Source organism: Trachypithecus francoisi, unplaced genomic scaffold, assembly GCF_009764315.1.
Source record: "Trachypithecus francoisi isolate TF-2019V2 unplaced genomic scaffold, Tfra_2.0 Lachesis_group10, whole genome shotgun sequence".
In the NCBI taxonomy this organism is placed as follows: Eukaryota; Metazoa; Chordata; class Mammalia; order Primates; family Cercopithecidae; genus Trachypithecus; species Trachypithecus francoisi.
The window spans coordinates 38,183,173-38,201,512 of NW_022681455.1; the positions used below are offsets into that span (position 1 = coordinate 38,183,173).

The 18,340-nt window shown below is 55.7% G+C and overlaps 1 protein-coding gene across 1 annotated transcript in view; it reads right to left on the reverse strand.

Annotated features, from left to right (window-relative positions):
• Positions 1-9,681: 9,681 nt before the first annotated feature.
• BTBD9 (BTB domain containing 9) overlaps positions 9,682-18,340 on the reverse strand; it is a 500,126-nt gene continuing 491,467 nt past the window's right edge. The window contains exon 11 of the mRNA XM_033217041.1: positions 9,682-16,305. Coding sequence (XP_033072932.1) covers positions 16,108-16,305 — 198 coding nt within the window. The 3' untranslated portion in view covers positions 9,682-16,107. The remainder of the gene's footprint in view (positions 16,306-18,340) is intronic.

Consider the following 18,340-nt stretch of genomic DNA (forward strand, 5'->3'; position numbering starts at 1 on the left):
GACCAGAGGACCGGCTGGCTGGTCCGAGAGACCAGCAGGAAGGTTCAGTGCCCCGAGGTGGCAGGGAGGTGGTGAGAAGAGCCGGATCCTGGACTGATTTTTGAGGGTGGAGATAGCAGGAGTCACTGACAGGCTGGGTGTGGGTGAGAGAAGAGAGGAACTGTAGGCAATTTCTAGTTTGGAGTGTGAGCCGCTGGAAAGCTAGATATGCCATTAATGAATGACGGGCAGGAGTGTGAAGGGGGTGGGATGAGAGCAGACTGCTGAGGTGTAGACAAGACACCCAGCTAGAAGTGTGTGTGTGAGTGTGTGTGTGTGTGTGTGTGTGTGGCGGGGCCGGGGGGTTGGGGGTGGTGCCTGGATACACAGTTCCAGGGCTCAGTGGAGAGGTCCTGGCTGGAGATGGGCATTTTTTCCCCAGTAATTTTTATGGTAGTAAAACATACAGAACATGCAGTCTGCCATCTGAACCATCTTTAAGTGTACAGTTTAGTATTATTCAGTCTCATAGTGTGGTACAATCATTGCCCGTGTCCATCTCCAGAACTGGAAGGGGAATCACATAATACTCGTCTGTTTGTGTCTGGCTGATTTCAGCCAACACGATGTCCTCTGGGCTCATCCACGTGGTAGATGTGTCCGTGTCCGTCTTAAGGCGGACGCTCCTGCCCCGTATGATGGAACACACGTGCTTGCCCGGCCCTCTGTCAGTGGGCACTGAGACTGCTTCCATATGGTAGTTATTGTGAATGAGGCTGCTGTGGATGTCGGTGTACAAATGAGATACAGAGTTTCGAGTCACCTGCATACAGCTAGTATTTAAAGCCACAAGCTGGGCCAAGGACACCAAAGAAGGGAGTGTAAATGTAGAAGAGATGGATGGAGGCTGTGCCTGGGGACGCCATCCAGGGAGCTGGAAGAACCCGCAGAGGAGACCGAGAAGGAGCTGCCAGCAAAGCAGGAAGAGACAGAAAGGCGAAGTCCCAGAAGCCAGGCGGGGAAAGGAGCACTTCGAGGAGCAGGGAGTGGCCACTTCCGTGAGCTGCTGCCCAGGCCCCAACCATCCCGGCGCTGAGGACCGATTCCAGGGGAGGGAGACTGGGAAGGCCACCCAGCTGGACCTCTTCTTTAAGCAGTTTTGCTACAATGGAAGCAAATGGGCAGGAGAGTGGATGTGGGGGCGAGGGAGTTTATTTTTGAATAAGGAGAAGTCACTGCATGTTTTGATGCTGTTGGAATGATCCCGTAGCGAGGGGGAAATTTGGGATCAATGCCATGATGGCGTGTAGAGCGCAGGGTGGCAGGTGTGGGCACAGGGCCAGCAAGCGGGAGTGGGACCCTTCTGCTCTGTGTTCTCAAGAACATACGGAGCAGGGTTGCGAGGAGTGAATGAGGTTGGGTAAGGGGGTAGCAACAGTTTGGTGGGGCACTGGCGTGGATTTACCGGGAGACAAAGCCTTAGCTTGAGGCCCCTCACTCGTGATTAGGCCTCGGCAATGTGTTTGCATGTTCCCAAGACTTTATAAAATTTGCAGAAGTGAGATACTTTACTTTAACTGCAGTTGGTTAAAACTGTTCCCTCCTTCCATTCTAACTTCCCTTCCTTCATACTTCCTCTTCTGTTGGGTGATGTTGAGGCCACATGGTACTTTTGGGATCTGGCTAAGGGTAAGCAGAGTTAGGGACACAATTCGTTTGAGGTTAGTGGGATACACTTGTGCGGTTCACAGTCACTTCTGCATTTAGTAGGTCATTGCCAGTCATCCTGGGGTAGGGCTGGCTTCAAGAACATGCTTCTTGTCCACTGCCTGACACCTGGTGTCGTAAACAGAAGGAGCAAGGCCACGGTTGTATTGTGCTAGGTCCTTCGGGACTTGGAACAGGGAGTACAGATTGTGGAGGAGAGATGAGGCTTGATATGTTGGAGCCAGAAGTCTGTGGAAAATTCTTCCCGCCAGCAGGTGTGTGAACGTAAACCAGGAAGACTTGATTCTCATCAGTACCTGCTCGATACAGACGTTTGCTCTCGTCAGGAGCACGCTCGACGATGCTGCACAATCAGAAGCGCACCACACTCCTGTCAGAGCATTAAAGATGAGTTTAAGAACGCTGGGCGTGTTCTAGAATCTCACAGCTCAGACATGAAAGAAACTTGGTAACAATTCCCCCACACTGGACTACAGCTCTAAACATTTCCATGACTGCGCCAATAAGAGTTGTGAAGATGAAAGAGACTTTTCTAAAGTAGCAATAATTCAAAACAGAGATCAACCACGGTTACTCGAGGAAAGATTGAGGGACCTTTCTATTCCTACATGATACTACAAGATCATCATCACGGGAATGGGTGATGAAAGAGGACACAGCCAGGCAATGTAGGAGCAAAGTGTGACAGATGTGTCACCACCAGTGAGGGTGAACTGCAGACATCTGGGGATTTGTCGACTTTAAAACGTGTAATTTGTTGTGAATTCTTTTCCCATTTTGTACCTAATTTGAGAGTCAGAATTTTTACTCTTTTTCTTAAAGGGGGGCTCCCAAACTGTCTAACCTTCCGGCCCTGTGTAACCCGGGGAGGCTCAGAGCGCCACCCCCGCGGGGCACAGGTCTTTCGCTGTGTCCCAGGACCCTGACTGAGAGGCAGCGCGGTTGGGTCAGCTGACAAGACTGTCCTGGCGCAGGGGCAGGTGCGGATGTCTCCTCTGGTATAAGCTCCTTATCTTGTCCCGAGACGACAGGTTGAGTGGCACTGGTCTGAGAGAGCAAATGAGAAATGTGGAGATGTCGTGATTGTTAAACGTCTTTTCTCTCAATTCTCTGGCGCTCCTCCTGTGGAAAAGTGGAGCCTCTCCCCTTGGACATGGGCAGGAGCGCCTGTGGTGGAGGTGACCTTCCCGGCCATGAGGCCACATCTGAAAGTGGCGTGAGAAGGCCCACCTGGCTCTCTCAGGCGACATGAGCCTTGGGAACACGGGCTGATGTGCAAGAAGTCTGGCCATTCACACGAGTAGGTTGGTGATAATCAAAGAGCGGAAAGTAAGTGACAGCGAGGATGTGGAGAGGCTGGGACGCTTGTGTGTCGCTGGCGGGAACGTGAAACCGTGCAGGCGCTGCGGTAGACCCTCTGCCGCTTGTCAAAAATTCAACAGGGAGTTACCACGGGACCCAGCAATGCCAGTGCTGGGCACACACTCTTGAGAGCTGAGAGTGGGACGCACACACGCCGCCGGGTTGCAGGCAGCCCTGTTCACCATAGTCCAAAGTAGAAACAACGCAAGTGTCCCTCACGGGGTGGAAGGATCCACAAAGCCTGGCGCAGGCCTGCAGTTCAGCCATAAACGAAGGAAAGTGCTGACCCAAGTGCAGCCCGGGGGAACCTCGGAAGCATTCTGCAAAGCGAAAGGAGCCAGCCGCGAAGGCAAACGTGCATTCAGCAGCAGGGTGGCGGCGCCGCAGGGACAGACAGCAGGTGGGCTGGCACCAGGAGTTGGGGGAGGAGAGGTTAAGAGCAACTGCCCAATGGGTGTGGGGTTCCCTTCTAGGGTGAGGGACGTGGTGATGAGAATGTTCTGGAAGTGGTGGTTGCGCAACACCGTGATGTGCCAAATGCCACCGCCACCTCGCCCGGCTAGTTTTTTGTATTTTTTTTTAGTAGAGACGGGGTTTCACCGTGTTAGCCAGGATGGTCTCGATCTCCTGATCGCGTAATCCACCTGTCTCGGCCTCCCAAAGTGCTGGGATTACAGGCTTGAGCCACCGCGCCCGGCCGAATTGTTCATTTTAAATGATGAATTTTACGTTCTGTGAATTTCCCCTCAATTAAAGAAAAAAAATATTGCTCCTTTGAAGCCTCTGTGCTGAAGAGACCATGTGGCGAAACCAGACGGAGACAGTGGTGCCCAGGTGCCCAGCTGTGCACCAGCTGTACCCGTGGCCAGTGAGCAAGGGTACACCCCAACCTTTGGGCTGACCTGGAGCAGATAGGAGCCGTCCCTGCCAAGCCCTGGCCAAACTACAGGTTCCTCAGCAAAACAAATGTTGTTTTAGGCCACCAAGTCCTGCAGGGTGGTTCTGCGATGTCAAGAGGACTTGCAGGGAGCTCTCGGCCCCACGGCGGTCATGGGTTGAGAGTGGGCACAGTCAGCCAGGTTCCAGAGGGTGTTGCTGGGCCTCCCGGGTGGCTCTGCCAGGTGAGGATGGGACTAGAGAGCTGTGTGGGGACCGGATCGGGGAGAGGGCCCTCCTGGGGGGCCTGCTATGAGCAGGGACAAAATGTGTGACATCAGCAGTCCTGGTGGACTCAAGGCAGGAAGTGCAGGTAGGGCAATGGATGGCAGGAGGAGGGAGGGTTCTGGCACCTTCCATGAGGCCCTCAAAGGAAGACCTGCCTTTTCTAGGCTCCGCGGCTCCCTCTCCACTTGGTCAGCTCTGGCAGCAGGGAAGGGAGCCCCGGGCTTGGAGTCAGGATGCGGTTCTGGGCCAGCTCAGCCTCGCTCAGGCTGGGAGAGCTTTAATGGGGCCCCCGGCCCCTCGTTCCCCAGCTGGGGAATGTGGAAGGTTCCACAATCTCAGACCCTTGCCTGGTGGCTCTCGGCCATGACTGCCTTTAGAATCACCTGAGGAGTTTTTAAAGATTTCCGTGTCCGGATCCACCCAAGACCAAGACCAAGTCAGTCTCTGGGGTGGCTGGTCAGGGGTGGGTCCTTACAAAGCTCTGCAGGCAATTCCAGGGTGCAGCCGGATCAAAGCCACGCCCTAATGCGGCCTCGCAGCTGCCCTGCCGCACAAAGGCACGAAAGCCTGAATCTGGAACCTTGTGACACTCATTCTCCAACTGGAGCGCCCCGGTGTGCAGATGGAGCGAGTCCTGGGTGGATTTTCTCAAAAAGGGCTCCCTGTTTTTTTCCCCTTAGATTTGCAGCCCATGGAAGCTGGGCAATGGTGTGTGATGGGGGACATCGGGCTTGGCCCCACGTGGTGTCATTGTCTTCCGTGGGTGTTTGCTGCTTTTCATAGGCTCCTGGGCATCTCCACCTCCAGGCAGGGCCCTGAGGCACACCTCCCTCCAGGCGGGGCCCTGGGGCACACCTCTGGCCTCCAGCAGCTGTGAGGGGAAGCTCGGGTTTGCCAGGAGCAGCAGCCCCCTCCTTGTGTCCTTGTCTCTTAGTGATCTGCTGCCCCAGGAGGGCCGTGGTGACAGGCGGTCGTCAGGGCATCACCGGGAATGGCACAAATATGGCAGACGTCTCACCACGTCTGTGCCTCGCTCCCACTGGCCCAGCTGTCAGGAGTGGCTGGGCTGCCACCTCACTCTTGCGCTTCTGTCCCCCCAACCCCTGCAGGCTCCTGAGCTGCCCCTGCCCACCTCAGGGCATCTGACCTGTGCCCTTGGCCCTCGGTCACATCTGCAGTGTCATCGGTTGGGATGGGCGCTTGTGGTCCCATGGTAGGGCCTCCTGGCTCGGGCCTGTCGCCCTGTACCCAGCACTGCTGCCTGTCAGGCTTCTCTGGGTATCTCCCCAACAGCTTCCGGAGGCCAGCAGGGTTCCCCAGGGCCCTGCCCACTCCCAAAGGACCAGGCCCCTAGAGGTGACTCCAGATACTCTGAGGAGCCCACATTTCCAAAGGGGACCCAGATAAGACAGGAGAATCAGCCGGGAGGAATGCCCAGGAGTGGAGTGGACGGAGGCACCTGACGGTGAAATGCAGTGTTAGGACTATGTTGTAATAAAAATGCAGGCAGAAAGGGCCACTGGTGTAGACCCAGAGAACGTTATCAGAACGGCTGGCGTCTCTCTCTCTGTCTCACACACCCACACACACACTCACCACCTCCCCCAACCCCCGCCCCAGGCTCATTTAATCCTTGCAGTCCCAAAAGGTGTTACTGTTAGCTCCATTGGACAGACGAGAAAACCAAGGCTGCTGAGCAGGTGCAGGGAAGGAAGGAAGCCCCATAGCGTTCTTTGCCCTGGAACAGGTGGGGCCTGCCCTGGCGGAGGCTCGGCCACTCTGAATTGCTCATGGGTCCGAGGAGCACTGTGTCATCTGTCTGTTTTCGTGCTGGGTTCGATATGGAAACGTCCAGTCCAGCCTGCCCCGGGCTTTGGGTCACCCTCTGTTTCTTGGCTTCCACCATTTCCTGAGCTGCTGGCACCTTCTTGTTTTCCATTCTGTTTTTGTTTTGTTTTGTTTTAAGTGATTGGTCTTTTTGGTCATTGCTTATGACGGGGAGAAGGGGGTGTAACATGCTCATCTTACTTTTTGCACACATTCCATTTTAGTCAAGACTGTCAGCTTGCCCTCCAAACTGGCAGTCTGCCACCTGGAATTCGAAGCCCAAGATCTTTAAAATTAAACTAGGTGAAACAAGTAGAATGTTCTGGAAGTGTTGAGGTCTCAGCTAGGTGAGGAGACAATGAAATGTGGAGCCACTTCAGAAGAGTCTGTCCTTCCACGTCCTGGGCCAGTGAATCCTGGTATGGGAGACGCAGGGTGGCTACGGGGCGCTGGGGGGAAGTCCTGTCAATGGAAGAAATGCTAAGACTCTAGAGGTGGGCAAAGGGTATCTTTAGAGTCTGTCGTCTGTCCCTACCAAAATGAAAGACCAGTGTGTTAGAAGGCCTGTAAACATCAGAAAAGGAAAATGGGGTCCCAGAGCCCACAAAGGAGCTCACAGTGAGCCTCAGGGACTGTCCCAAATGTGGGCGACGCCAAAAACCACGTGAGCACCCCCCAGAGCTGGGTGCTGCCTGGGGGCCTGGCCAGCCCTCAGCCTCCTCTCGCGTGAGCCGGCCCTGCCTTGGGCTGCATTGCCAGCTGCGGGGACAGCCTCGGAGCCCTCAGCCTCCTTTGCTGTCCCCTTTCGCCTCCCCAGGCTCCAGCTGCTTGGCTGCCCAGGGCTCAACCTACGACCAGACCCTCTGCCTGGTCCCCTCCTCTAGGCTCTTGGTTCTAAACACCGGAGATGCCGGTGACCCCCAACCCCTCCCTCTAGCTGGGACCTCACCCATCCCCGGGCTCAGGGTCCTCGCTGCTGACTGCGCATCTAGTCTGGCTGTCCTCAGAAGCACTGGGTGGGTTGTCAGAATCAGAACCAAGGAGGGCACTTAAGAATGTGACCCCTGGCCGGGCGCGGTGGCTCAAGCCTGTAATCCCAGCACTTTGGGAGGCCGAGACGGGCGGATCACGAGGTCAGGAGATCGAGACCATACTGGCTAACACGGTGAAACCCCATCTCTACTAAAAATACAAAAACTAGCCGGGCGAAGTGGCGGGCGCCTGTAGTCCCAGCTACTCGGGAGGCTGAGGCAGGAGAATGGCGTGAACCCGGGAGGCGGAGCTTGCAGTGAGCTGAGATCCGGCCACTGCACTCCAGTCCGGGCGACAGAGCGAGACTCCGCCTCAAAAAAAAAAAAAAAAAAAAAAAAAAAAAGAATGTGACCCCTGGGTCCACAGCAGCCCCCCTGAATCAGAACCTGTCGGGGCGGGCGGTGAACACATGTCACTTGGTCAAGTTCCCAGGTGATTCTCATCCACCACAGAGTTTGAGAACTACCGTTGTAGTCATCGAATAAAACAGAAACACATTACACCCTGAGGCAAACCAAAATTATCAGGTCATCCTGACTCGTTCTGGAGTCCAAATAATAAAATCTTAATGAGTCCTACAAACTGGGACTCCCAGTGTTAAAATGGTTTTACCCTGCCGATGTCTGAAGATAAGGCACGATCCTCTGGCTTGGGATAATGTGAGGAAGTTGCTGTTTTTCCATCACAAACAGACTAGTGTGACTTGAATTTGTGTCATTTTCTTTAGCTGCTTGTTGGGGTTTGTGTTTGGGGTTTCTAAGTCAGGCTCCCTGGCCTCCCCTCTCTCTGAAAACCCAGCATGTCCAAAACTGACCACCTCCAAGCGGCTCCTTCGCAGCCTTGCAAGTCCGGAAAGGGCAGTCCCATCTGGGGGTCAGCCTTGCCTCTGCTTCTTCTCTCAGGCTGTGCGTGCAGCAATCCTGCGGGGCCCGGCACAGCAGAGCCCTCCACCTCCCCTGCTCACAGCCCACTGCCGCCATGCTCCATCCTCCCCACCCCCGCCGGCCCCAGTGCACTCTCCAGGCAGTGGCTGGTGAGCCTGTCCCAGGGTGAAACCGATTAGGGCCTCCTCTGCTCAGAACTTCCCACTGGTTCCCGCCTCAGAGACAAGCCTGACATTCCACAAGGATCCATGAGGCCTCCTTACCCACCTCACCCTGGCCCGCCACCCCTGCCCCTCCTCCCCCACACCAGCCAGGAGACATCGAGCCTTCTTCCCCTGGACCCCGTCCTGGAAGTCTCCCCCAGAGGGCCACGACTCTTGTTCCCCACCCCCCAGGGCTTTACTCAGCTGTCACCTTCTCTGGAAGCCTCCCTGGGCCACGGACTTCACCTGCACGCCCAGCCAGGCATCCTCTCCCTCTGCACATGGGCTGAGCCACATTCACACTGACGCTGGTGTCTGCTCCCTGGAAGGTGAGGGAGGGCAGGAGGGGCAGCCTCCCTGCTCCATCCCCAGCACTTGGGAGGCTGGGTGTCTGTGACCTGGGGCCTGGGGGTGCGGTGGCAGGACAAAGCCCAGTGCTCTCTGGATTGGGTTTTGTCTTGTTCAACACTCACGTCAGCCAGTTATTGGCAACAAGTTGTCAGTTCTGGAAGATCGAAGCTAGGAGGGTGTGCTCCCGGGAGGAAGCCTGCATCCTTTGGAAATGGAGCACCTGACTTTGGAGCCCCCAGTGCTCGGCTAAAGTCACCAGGTGGAAGTTAACTAAAAACATGGAGAGTCCCTAGTTTAGGTTCCAAGAAGAAATTTCACTGAGAGGAACAGACCCCTGCCTGGTTTCCACGTGACAACAGCTCAGGAGGAGGCCCAGGCCCCGGGTGGCTGGGGTCCCTCGCGTTCAGGGCGTGGAGTCTCGGGCTCCACATGCACCAGCGGAGTTGCTGGAGACTGAGGCCCAGTTGTGGGGCCACAGACAGAGGAGAGGGCACTGGATCCCAGACGGCAGGGCCCGCAGTGTTCACACACCCAGGACGCAGGGTTGGGGCCAGGGAGAGCGGCAGCACCTGCAAGGGGCCGCCTCCTGGCTCGCTGGTTCCCTTCCCCATGTCTCCCCTGGGCAGCAAGATAAATGGGGGAAGTTGCTACCAAATACTCATGGGCTCGTCAGGTAGAAGCAGCAAGACATGAGGAAGAAAGCAGCTGGGGCTGAGCTCAGAGCAGGAGAAATGACAAGGGAAGGGGACCGGGTTCAGGGTGGTATTTCCTAACCCTCTAAAAAGGGCATCGAATAGGCCATGGGGCGGGGTGGAGAGGGCACCACAGGAGGCGGAAGGGAGCTGGACGGCCCCTCCACCCAGAGGGAAGGCCCTGCAGAGCTGGTGACAGTGCTGGCCTGAATCCGCCCACCCCGCCGCCCTGGAGCAAGCCCGCCTCTGTGGCTGCTTTGCTCCAGGGCTGTCTGCCTCCCTCCTTGAGGCAGAGGAATCGAGCAGGGGCCTGGGCGGACACCCCCGAGTGCCTGGGCCTGTAGAGAGGGCTGGATGGCAGTGCCACATGAGGGCACTGGGGCAGAAGGGCTGACCCTGGCCTGGGCCCCTGCTTGTCCCTGGGTGCCGAGGGGTTGCTGCAGAGAGTGACAACTCGAATACAGCACAAATCACCACTTTATTTCTAAGAGAAAACCTGCGTTCTCACACACACCGACTCAGGGGTTTCGAACACACAGGGTTTGTACATCTGCCCGCTTAGGTTGCTCTGCAAAATGAGGAAGAAGCTGCATCGTGCTCACAAATAATACACATTCCACACAGCAGCACAGCCTTTTGGGCGTCTTTGGAGTTTTGGGTGGAGCTTCTGGAGTCACAGAGCCATCCCCAACCCAGGCCTGGCATGGTCCCTGCCCTTGCATCAGAGTGGCCTGGGAGGCACACACAGCTTTACAGGCCTGGAAACCCCAAAGGCTGGGAGGCTTTTGTTCTCTGGTGAATCCGGATTGAGACAGGCTTCACAAAAGCCGCTCTTGGGCCGAGCTCCAGGCCTAGTCCTGAGGACCCCTGGCCTCCTGGAGCCCCTCCAGAGGCTGCCCGGCCAGTCTCCCGCTTCTCCAGGCACTGGGGGTTGGGAAGGGGTGGGCTCAGGGACATAAGGACCAGGGAGAGTATGACGGGGAGATTTCTCGCTGTTCTTCCGAGCGGGTGCAGCCTCTCTGAAGGTCACTGTGGAGGGCGCCCCAAGGCCTGAAGTGCCTTAGGGAGAGGTCAGGCCCCACAGACCTGGAAGCTCTGCCCCAGTTTCCCCCAGCCTGGGCGGCTGGGCTGTGCTCCCCGCAGTCCTTACTGGCAGCGTCCTGCCCTGCTGATCCCAGAAGCAGCTGATTGAGGGGCCTGGGAAGACCCCATGGCCTCCAGCAGGTCTCAGAATGACTCCTGTAGTGGCTAGGACTAGGGCACTGGCTGCACCCTCAGGCCCGGGTGGGAGATGTGGGCCGGGAGTAAACCCAGGAATTTAGGACTAGCAGCAGCCATCAGGGGCTGTGGTGCAGGAGCGGCCGCCAGGGCAGCACTGGGAGGCAAAGGCCCTGAGGGAGACCAGCTGGTGCCGTCCCCTCCCAATTCCGCTCAGATGGCACCCTTGCCTTCCTGGGACATAAACCCCTGGGGCTCACGTGGTGGGGAGCACACAATTTGGCAGCAGACAGATGGACTAATACCAACGTCTCCAGTGACCCAGGGCCCAGTCCCTGACCTGAAGGCTGCTCAGCCCCTCCGGCCCACGTCCTGCCTCAAGATGCCTCCTCTGTGCTAGGGCCAGGGCCTCTGCTTCAGTGCCTTCCCCCTAGCAGGCGACTGTTTGCTGGCTTTCAAAGGTGGCACTTCTCAGCTGTCAGAGCTGCAGTGACAGCCTTGAGGAGGCTGAGGGGGCTCTGTCAAGCAGGGGACACTAGTGGGGACAGGTGTGTGGTCCCTGGCTGCGGGGCCTCCTCCACCCTCCCCACTCAGGGCTATAAATACTCACGATGCAAATGGTAAATGCTCCCAGACATTTATCATAAATTACAGGTGGATAATTGTGAGTCTTTAGGCCATGAGGCCTCTTGGGGAATATTTCCGTTCTTTAAAAAAAAGAAGACACTAAGCCAGTGGGGCAGGACGGCCGCTGGGCGCAGCAGACTGGCGTGGGAGAGGCCAGGGTGCTGGGTGAGTTGGAGGCTGGGCCAGGGAGCACCGTGACCAGTGGTGGTCACAGAGGAAGTGAAGGATGACGTGGGCCCAGGTCGGAAGCAGCCAGAGCCAGATGAGGGGCACCTGGCCCCTTCTGCGAGGTTGGAGCATTATGCCAGGAACAGGTGTTCCCTGTACACTTTTTTAAGTGAGTAAAGAGAACAGTGATTTTCAAACAAGGGTGTGTTGGAGAGGGTGTGGGGGGGCTCTTCCGTGCACCTGTTCCCTGCCTCTGCATGAGTCCAGCAGAAAGTCCTAGCTGGAGGGCCATGGAAGCCTGAGGCCGGGCACTGTGCAAAGGCTGGGTAAGCATGCTGTCCCTCAGGGCATCCTCAGTGGTGTAGCCAAGAGCCAGGAAGGGCATAGCCTCCTCCCTCCTCCCTACTGGAAGCCAGCGACCTACCACAAAGAAAGGCCTGCTGCCTCCACCCCTTCTCTCTCTGCCTTGCCTCTGCAACTGGTCTTTCCTCCAAGCAAACCTTTTCTGCCCGCTTGCTCCACCATTCACTCTGCAAATGACCAGGGCCTCCAGATCCCGTCCAGCCTCAGGTATGACTGGGTCCGTGTCAGCGAGAGAGATGGGGCATTCCAGTTGTCCTGCATGTCCTTTAAACCTTTCCCTTCCCTCTCTTCCGGAAACTGAGCAAACACCAGGCACTGGGACAACTTCTAATTTAATATTATAATAATAAAAGCCACGGTGGCACAGAACCATGAACTGCATTTTACATTCCTAACTGAACTCCTGCTGGGGCTGTTGTCAGGATAAACATGCAGAATCAATGGCTGCAGTTGCCAAAATAAATGGAGCATGCCCACCTCTGCCGCGGCATCGCTGCAGACCTGCCCTGCCCGGCCCGCGCCCGACCTGGGCATCGCTCGGAGGAGCTGGTCACCACACAGAAGGCAAGATTAAAATAATAACACTGACAAGCAAGCTCTAATGAGGAAAAACTCCTGGAAGGAGGCAAATTTAATTTTCTTTTCCTCTTTTGACACCTTTCTTCCCTGTCCAAAGGGAGGTTCTTAATTGAAGTCTGTGAGGGGAACGCTCTGTCTCTTTATTACCAAGTGGCCTCAGTGCACAGAACGCTCGCTTTTTATTGTAGATTATACCTTCCTTTCCCCCTTGGCTCTGGAAAGGATAAGTGATTACAATTTTGTTATCTTCTAAATTAAAAAGAAGGTGAAGTTGACTGGGCTGGAGCCGTCTGCACAGCAGTTTGACAACTGGGGCGACAGCATAACTACTGGGCAATTTTTTGCACAATTCAAAAGCTTTTTTTCTCCTTTTTGCCAAGGAATCAGTCTAACAAACACATCCTACCCTTGCTGAAAAAATTTCTTTTCCCAACTCTTCTAGGAATAAAGCACTTTTAATGTATTTGTCAGGAATCGACACTTCATTTCATAAGGTTTAAAAAGTGACAATTTAAAGAGCAATTGAGAAGAGTCCCACATCCATCATGGCTCGCGCTTCTAACTAAAATCAAAAGAATGAAGGCAGAAACAACACTGAGACAATGGTAAAACGTGTGTCTGTGGGTGAGGGAGAGACGGGGGGCGGGGGGCTGTTCATAGCTGCTTCAAGTCCAAAGTGCTTGCAGCGGCTCCGGTGACACTGCCCTGCTGGGTGCCGGCTGCAGGGACACAGCTGCTGCGTGGCACACGCCCTACCCGCCCGACACTCTCAGTCCACCCCAAATGACCCTCCCCAGAGCTGCTGGAAGGTGACTTTGAAGGCTTTTTCCCCCAAAAGCTCCAATGAAGTTGCCTTTCTACCCTCAAAAAAAAAAAAAAAAAACCATGATGAAAAGTAAAGGGTGGGGGTGCTGGCCACCCCCCGTTTCTTTGCCTGGGTGACGGTGACCATGACGCTCTTGTGTCCTTTCTGTTGGTTACTGAGGACCACTGCCCTCATAGGCCCGGGCCACAGGCACCCCCGTCAGCCTCGCCTGCCACCCCTCCTCATGTTGGCTTGTTGCCTCTGGGGCTGGCCGGGCATGGGGGAGCCTGTCTCCCCAGCCAGGGGCTTGGCCATGTCTCCTTCTTCACAAGTCCCGCTTCCCACGGACTCAGCCTCTACTCTCTGCTGGGCTGAGGGCTCTGTGGTGCCTAGGAACCCTCCCAGCCACGTGCCAGCCCATCCCATCATCAGCACTTGCTTTTAGCTTCAAACTTTTAGGTCTCTCCTAGGGGAGAAGTGCTCTGTAGGACCAGCCAGGCTCTGGGAAACTCCAGGCTGCCTGGGGACTTTCTGGTAGCTGCTCACTTGTCCCTGTTCCCTGGAGATGAGGGCCTTGCCCTGGTGTGTGGTGTGACACACCTTGACTTGGCCTCCAGACCCAGCTGGACACACGAAAAGAGTTCCTGCCCCATTCAGAAGACCCCTTGGGGAAGGGCAGTACCCCTCCAGCCTGGGAAAGGAGGTGGACCCAGCCTGGTGTCCTTCCGGAGTCCAGGGCAGGCTCCCAGCAAAGTGAGGGGAGGTGAGCTGGCAGCGCGGCTGTGGGGGAATGAGACTTTGCCCTCAGTCCTCACCAGTGACATCAGCTGTTAGTGCTGCCGCATCTTCCCCTGACTTCTCTTTATCCGATGATAAGGGGCATCTGTAAAGTGCTGGAAGCAGGAAGGACAGAGATCTGGAAGGGCATGCCCCAAAGGAAAGAGCTGCCACAGGCCAGGGAGCTGCAGATGTGGGTCTAGGGCCGAGGCTTTGAAGCGCATTCCTTTGCCGACGCGAGGCCGAGCTGCCAAGCTGCTGTCTAGTTCCCGGAGCACGGGAGGGCTCTGCGTGCTCCGTGGGCAGGGGACTGGAGGGTTGCAGATGCAGGGCTGGGTAGCCCCTCCAGCCCCCCCACCAGCCCCCCGCCTCTTCCCAAGGTCAGCAGCATGCTGCTCCAGGCCGGGGCCTCTGGACAGGCGATGCCCATGTTTAAAAAGAAGCACGTGAATGGTTCTTTCAAAATGTTTGAACTCTGCCCTTGATATGACTGATCTGGCTCCTCTGTCCCCCTCTGGGTAGAAAACACACTGGGGAAGGAAGTGCTGAGTGCGCAGGAGCTCCCTGGCTAATTGGCAACCTGGGGCTGGGGGCTGACAGAGCCAGTGTCCCCACTGGGAGCGGGCGCCACGTTCCTTACAGGAGCCTCCTCCCATCAGGAAATGCCTGGCGCCCCAGGGGTGTTCCGCTCACCCACACAACAGGGAGTGGCAGAGAGCAGAGTTGAGGGGATATGAAGCAGCTCAGCCCTGCAGCTGGAGCCACTGAGGAGGATGGAGAGCTGCGGAGCCTGGCTCCTCCCCAGGAACATGCCCGCCCTGACTCAGTGGCCCTCTGATGTCTGCTATCCTGTGCTCACACGGAAAGACAGTCTTCCAATTTAATCATGCAATTTGATGCTACCCTACTATTTCCATATGGACAAATAACTCAAAACCAAGTTAAACTAGGAGGAAGCAGCTGACCTGTTGGCTCTTTTTGGAGCGCAGCTGATACGTCTTTGACACACTGAAAGGAAACTCCCATGCCCTCACCGTCCTCTGATCAGGGTTGCAGGTTGGCGCCGAGGACCCAGGGACGCGGTGCTGCCCGTGTGCCGTGCCGTGCCGTCCTGGGGAGACTCCCAGGCTGATGCTGATGGCGACAGAGGCAGGAGCTCTGGGGACAGCAGAGGGACAGGCAATGATGTCCACACTTAACCCAGGGCAGGCAGCACTGGAATGGAAATCACTAAGTAGGAGACGGAGCCAGATCAAACCACCATCATCAAATGAGGTCCTTTCGATGAGGATTAGGAGAAAAGCTTCTTAGAACTGCTATTTTTCAATCCCCAGTTGAGTACTGTGGTGTGGGGGAAGCATGGAGTCCCAGTTCTGCGTTCCCGACGCTGATGGGCAGGTGGCTGCCTCTCCAATGCTCCGCTAAACACAACTGGAGGGGCGGCTAAGCCATGGCAGTCCCCGGCAGGTTTGGCCATGCCAGAACTCGGTATATGTTTATCTACATGGACTTCTGAACAGTGAATTAGCAGCAGATATAGTAACTATTTCCTTGTCAGCCTCCCAAGCTTAAAGGCTGGATCCATGTCAGGAATGACAGGTGAATAACTCAGCCACACGAGTGACTATTAACTCCAGTGTCCACAGGTTGATTTGCTCGTGTGCATTTGCGGAACTTCCTCTGTGGCCCAAGTGCCAGGATGAGCCACATCCATGTCTCATTTAGGAGACATGCATGATGGGCCTCTGTCCCCCCAAGCTGAACCGTTGAAAACCAAGGAAGGAAAATTATAGCATCAAAAGGGATTAAAACTAGTGATTTGCTGCTTGAGCATTTCAAATAGCTCTGGAACACGTATGATTCACTGACTGGAGAATAACTAAGAGAAAAACAAAATCATTTGGTTGCCAGGGCAATGTTTTCCAGCAGAATGAACACTCTAAGGAAGCCCGTTCCTAAAGGGTGCCTCCAGGTAGCAAAGGCCTGACGCTTTCTCCTCCGCCTGAGTGTTGGCGTGCCATTTTTGTATTCCAACACAGGCCTGTCTATGACTTCCTCCCGTTCCCTGCGCCTGGGCTTGATTAGAGAGGTAGGGTGTTAATGGTGGACTTGATGAAGACTGAAGACCCATTTTCTCCCCCTCGAGACCAGCCTGATTTGGACAAATTGAGAAGAACAAAGCAGCCCCTTTCTGTCCTTGGGAGGAAACCTGTTCGGTGTCTGCTTTTGCAGCTCCTCCCTGGAAAGGGGCAGGGGTGGGGGCAGTCAACAAAGACCCCTGCTCAGGGAGGAGACCGTTTCCTGCCGTCGCCCAAGCCCACCAAGTCACACCAGGCCCGCTGCCTCCTTTATTGGTGCTGCCGGTTGGGGGAGCGTGAGTTGGAGCCTGGGCTGGAGGGTAGTGAGCTGCCACTGGGCGCCCGCAGGGCATGGGAGTCGAGCTGCTGACCGGCCAGACTGGTGTCCCCCGTCCCCGATTCCTCGCTATTTTCCTCCTTCTGGCTGCTCTGCTGCTCTGGACACTCAAAGTGGACACAGTGGAACACCTGGGAGAGAAAAGGAAAAGGCCCATGAGTGAAGGGTCAGGACGCGGCCCTGGAGCTGCCGCAAGTCGGGACCCTGCCCTGCCCAGCATGGGGGCTCCCACGAGGGAGTTAGCGGAAGTCCTTCCCACTGCCCACGCCTGCCCCGGCGCAGACACCTGATGGCAACGAGCATGCTGTAAAGACATTTTGATCAGTCAGGATGAAAGGAAATGGGCCAGTGGCCCAGAAGTTACAGACACCATGGCATGGATTCCTACAAAATGTTCACATTGGATTATTCCGTTTTTGCTAACCTTTGTCTAATGGGTTTTTTTCTTTTTAATTAATTTTTGTATTTGGCAGTTGGGTTAAAAGTCAACAGGAGTTGACTGTGGTGGTGGTGGTTCAATTCTGTGAGGGTGTGGAAAGCAGGTCCGCAGAGAACGTCCACCCTGTGTGGCATGTGCGCCTTCTCCCCGTGCCTATGTGGGTTGCCTCTGGGTACTCTGGTTTTCTCCCGCGTCCCAAAGCTGTGCACATGAGGTTCATGGGTGCGTCTGCAGGGCCCCAGTCTGAGTGAGTGTGAAGGTGTGTGAGCGTGCCCTGCAACGGGACAGTGTCCTGTCCTGAGTTGGTTCCTGATGCATAATTCTCCCTGGCCCTGCAATGGTTGAGCACAGACCCTGCCAAGGCAGCTGTGCTGGGGAGTGGACTTCAACCTCATATGGCTCAAGCCAGCCTGGAACAAACGCCCCAATGTGTAGAAGCCAGCCACCCGGCTGACAGTCCCCCTCTAGGAGCTGAGAGAAGTTTGCGTACCTGACAGCAGGTCAGCCTGGAAGCACCATGAACTCTGTGCCAACACTGTGCCAGCACTGTGCAGACAGGGCACAGCACTGAGCTCAGCGTCCCACAAGCAAGGGTAAGCCACGGCCCTGACCTGGAGAGTAGACAGTGTGCTTCAGGGGGGACCTGACATGCATGTGTGAGCTGAGGGGTGCAGGAGAGAAGGGCGGGGTGGGGGCTCTCGTTGGCACAGCACGAGCATGTGTGCACACGCATACACACGCCCTTCTCCCATGGAATCAAGTTCACAGAGACAAATGTAGTTATCAACTGCAGAATTATACTGAAAATATAAATTCCATGCTTACCTCCCTGCATCACTATCTTTTCCATATTCCCACTTCAATGCCTTTATTGACCACTGTTTTACACTTCACATTTCCTCATGTGAAGACTGAGACCGTGTCTTCCTGGTGTGTCCACTCTGTTTTGGAAGCTGCCATTTTCTTTTAGAGGGAGCTGATTTCTCTCCTTACCGGGCAGGGTCTCAGACCCGGTCCTTGCTTCTGGCAGAGCCCTCCCTGCCTCGCGGCTGAAGCTGCCCCCACTTAGCCTATGTCTCCCTCCTTTTCCTTTCTTTCCTTCCTTTTTTATAAAATCTCCTTCTGTGGGTCCATCTGCAGGGCTTACCAGTCAACAACCGGAGGGGCTAGGTCCTAGGGGAAGGCCTTATGTGGAGATCGGAACACTACTTGGGCCATCAGCTCTGCCCTGGGCTAGGCCGTGTGAATCTGGGAATCATCCTCGAGGTGACAACCATGAATCCACTCCTCCATCAGCTGCACATTCTTGCAGCTTTTCAGTAACACCACTGCCCTGGGCATGTTGGCCACTCGTGGATCACTTGCCTTATGAGTGCTTTTCCTTCCACGCCCAGGGATAGGTGAGGTCAGGCTCTGCAGGGCCAGGGCACACCCGAGAGTGCAGTCCTGGTCCTCAACACACCCCCTACTAAAGCTTCTCGTAACCCAGCAAATATGCCATTCTCTTTTGCAATATGACCCAGAGCCATATTCTGTTCCCACGCCCACGCACAGGACTTTTCAGGACAGGCTGCGTTTTACTGCTCCTTCCCCCTGCTGACACAGGAGCTCTTTATCCTGCCCTATCATGTTCTTTAATCGGTTATTTGTGTAATCCCTGCTCTCCCTGCTCCGTCAGTATCTCTGGAGGCCGCTCCCCAGAGCCTCAGGCTGACACTAATCCTGGA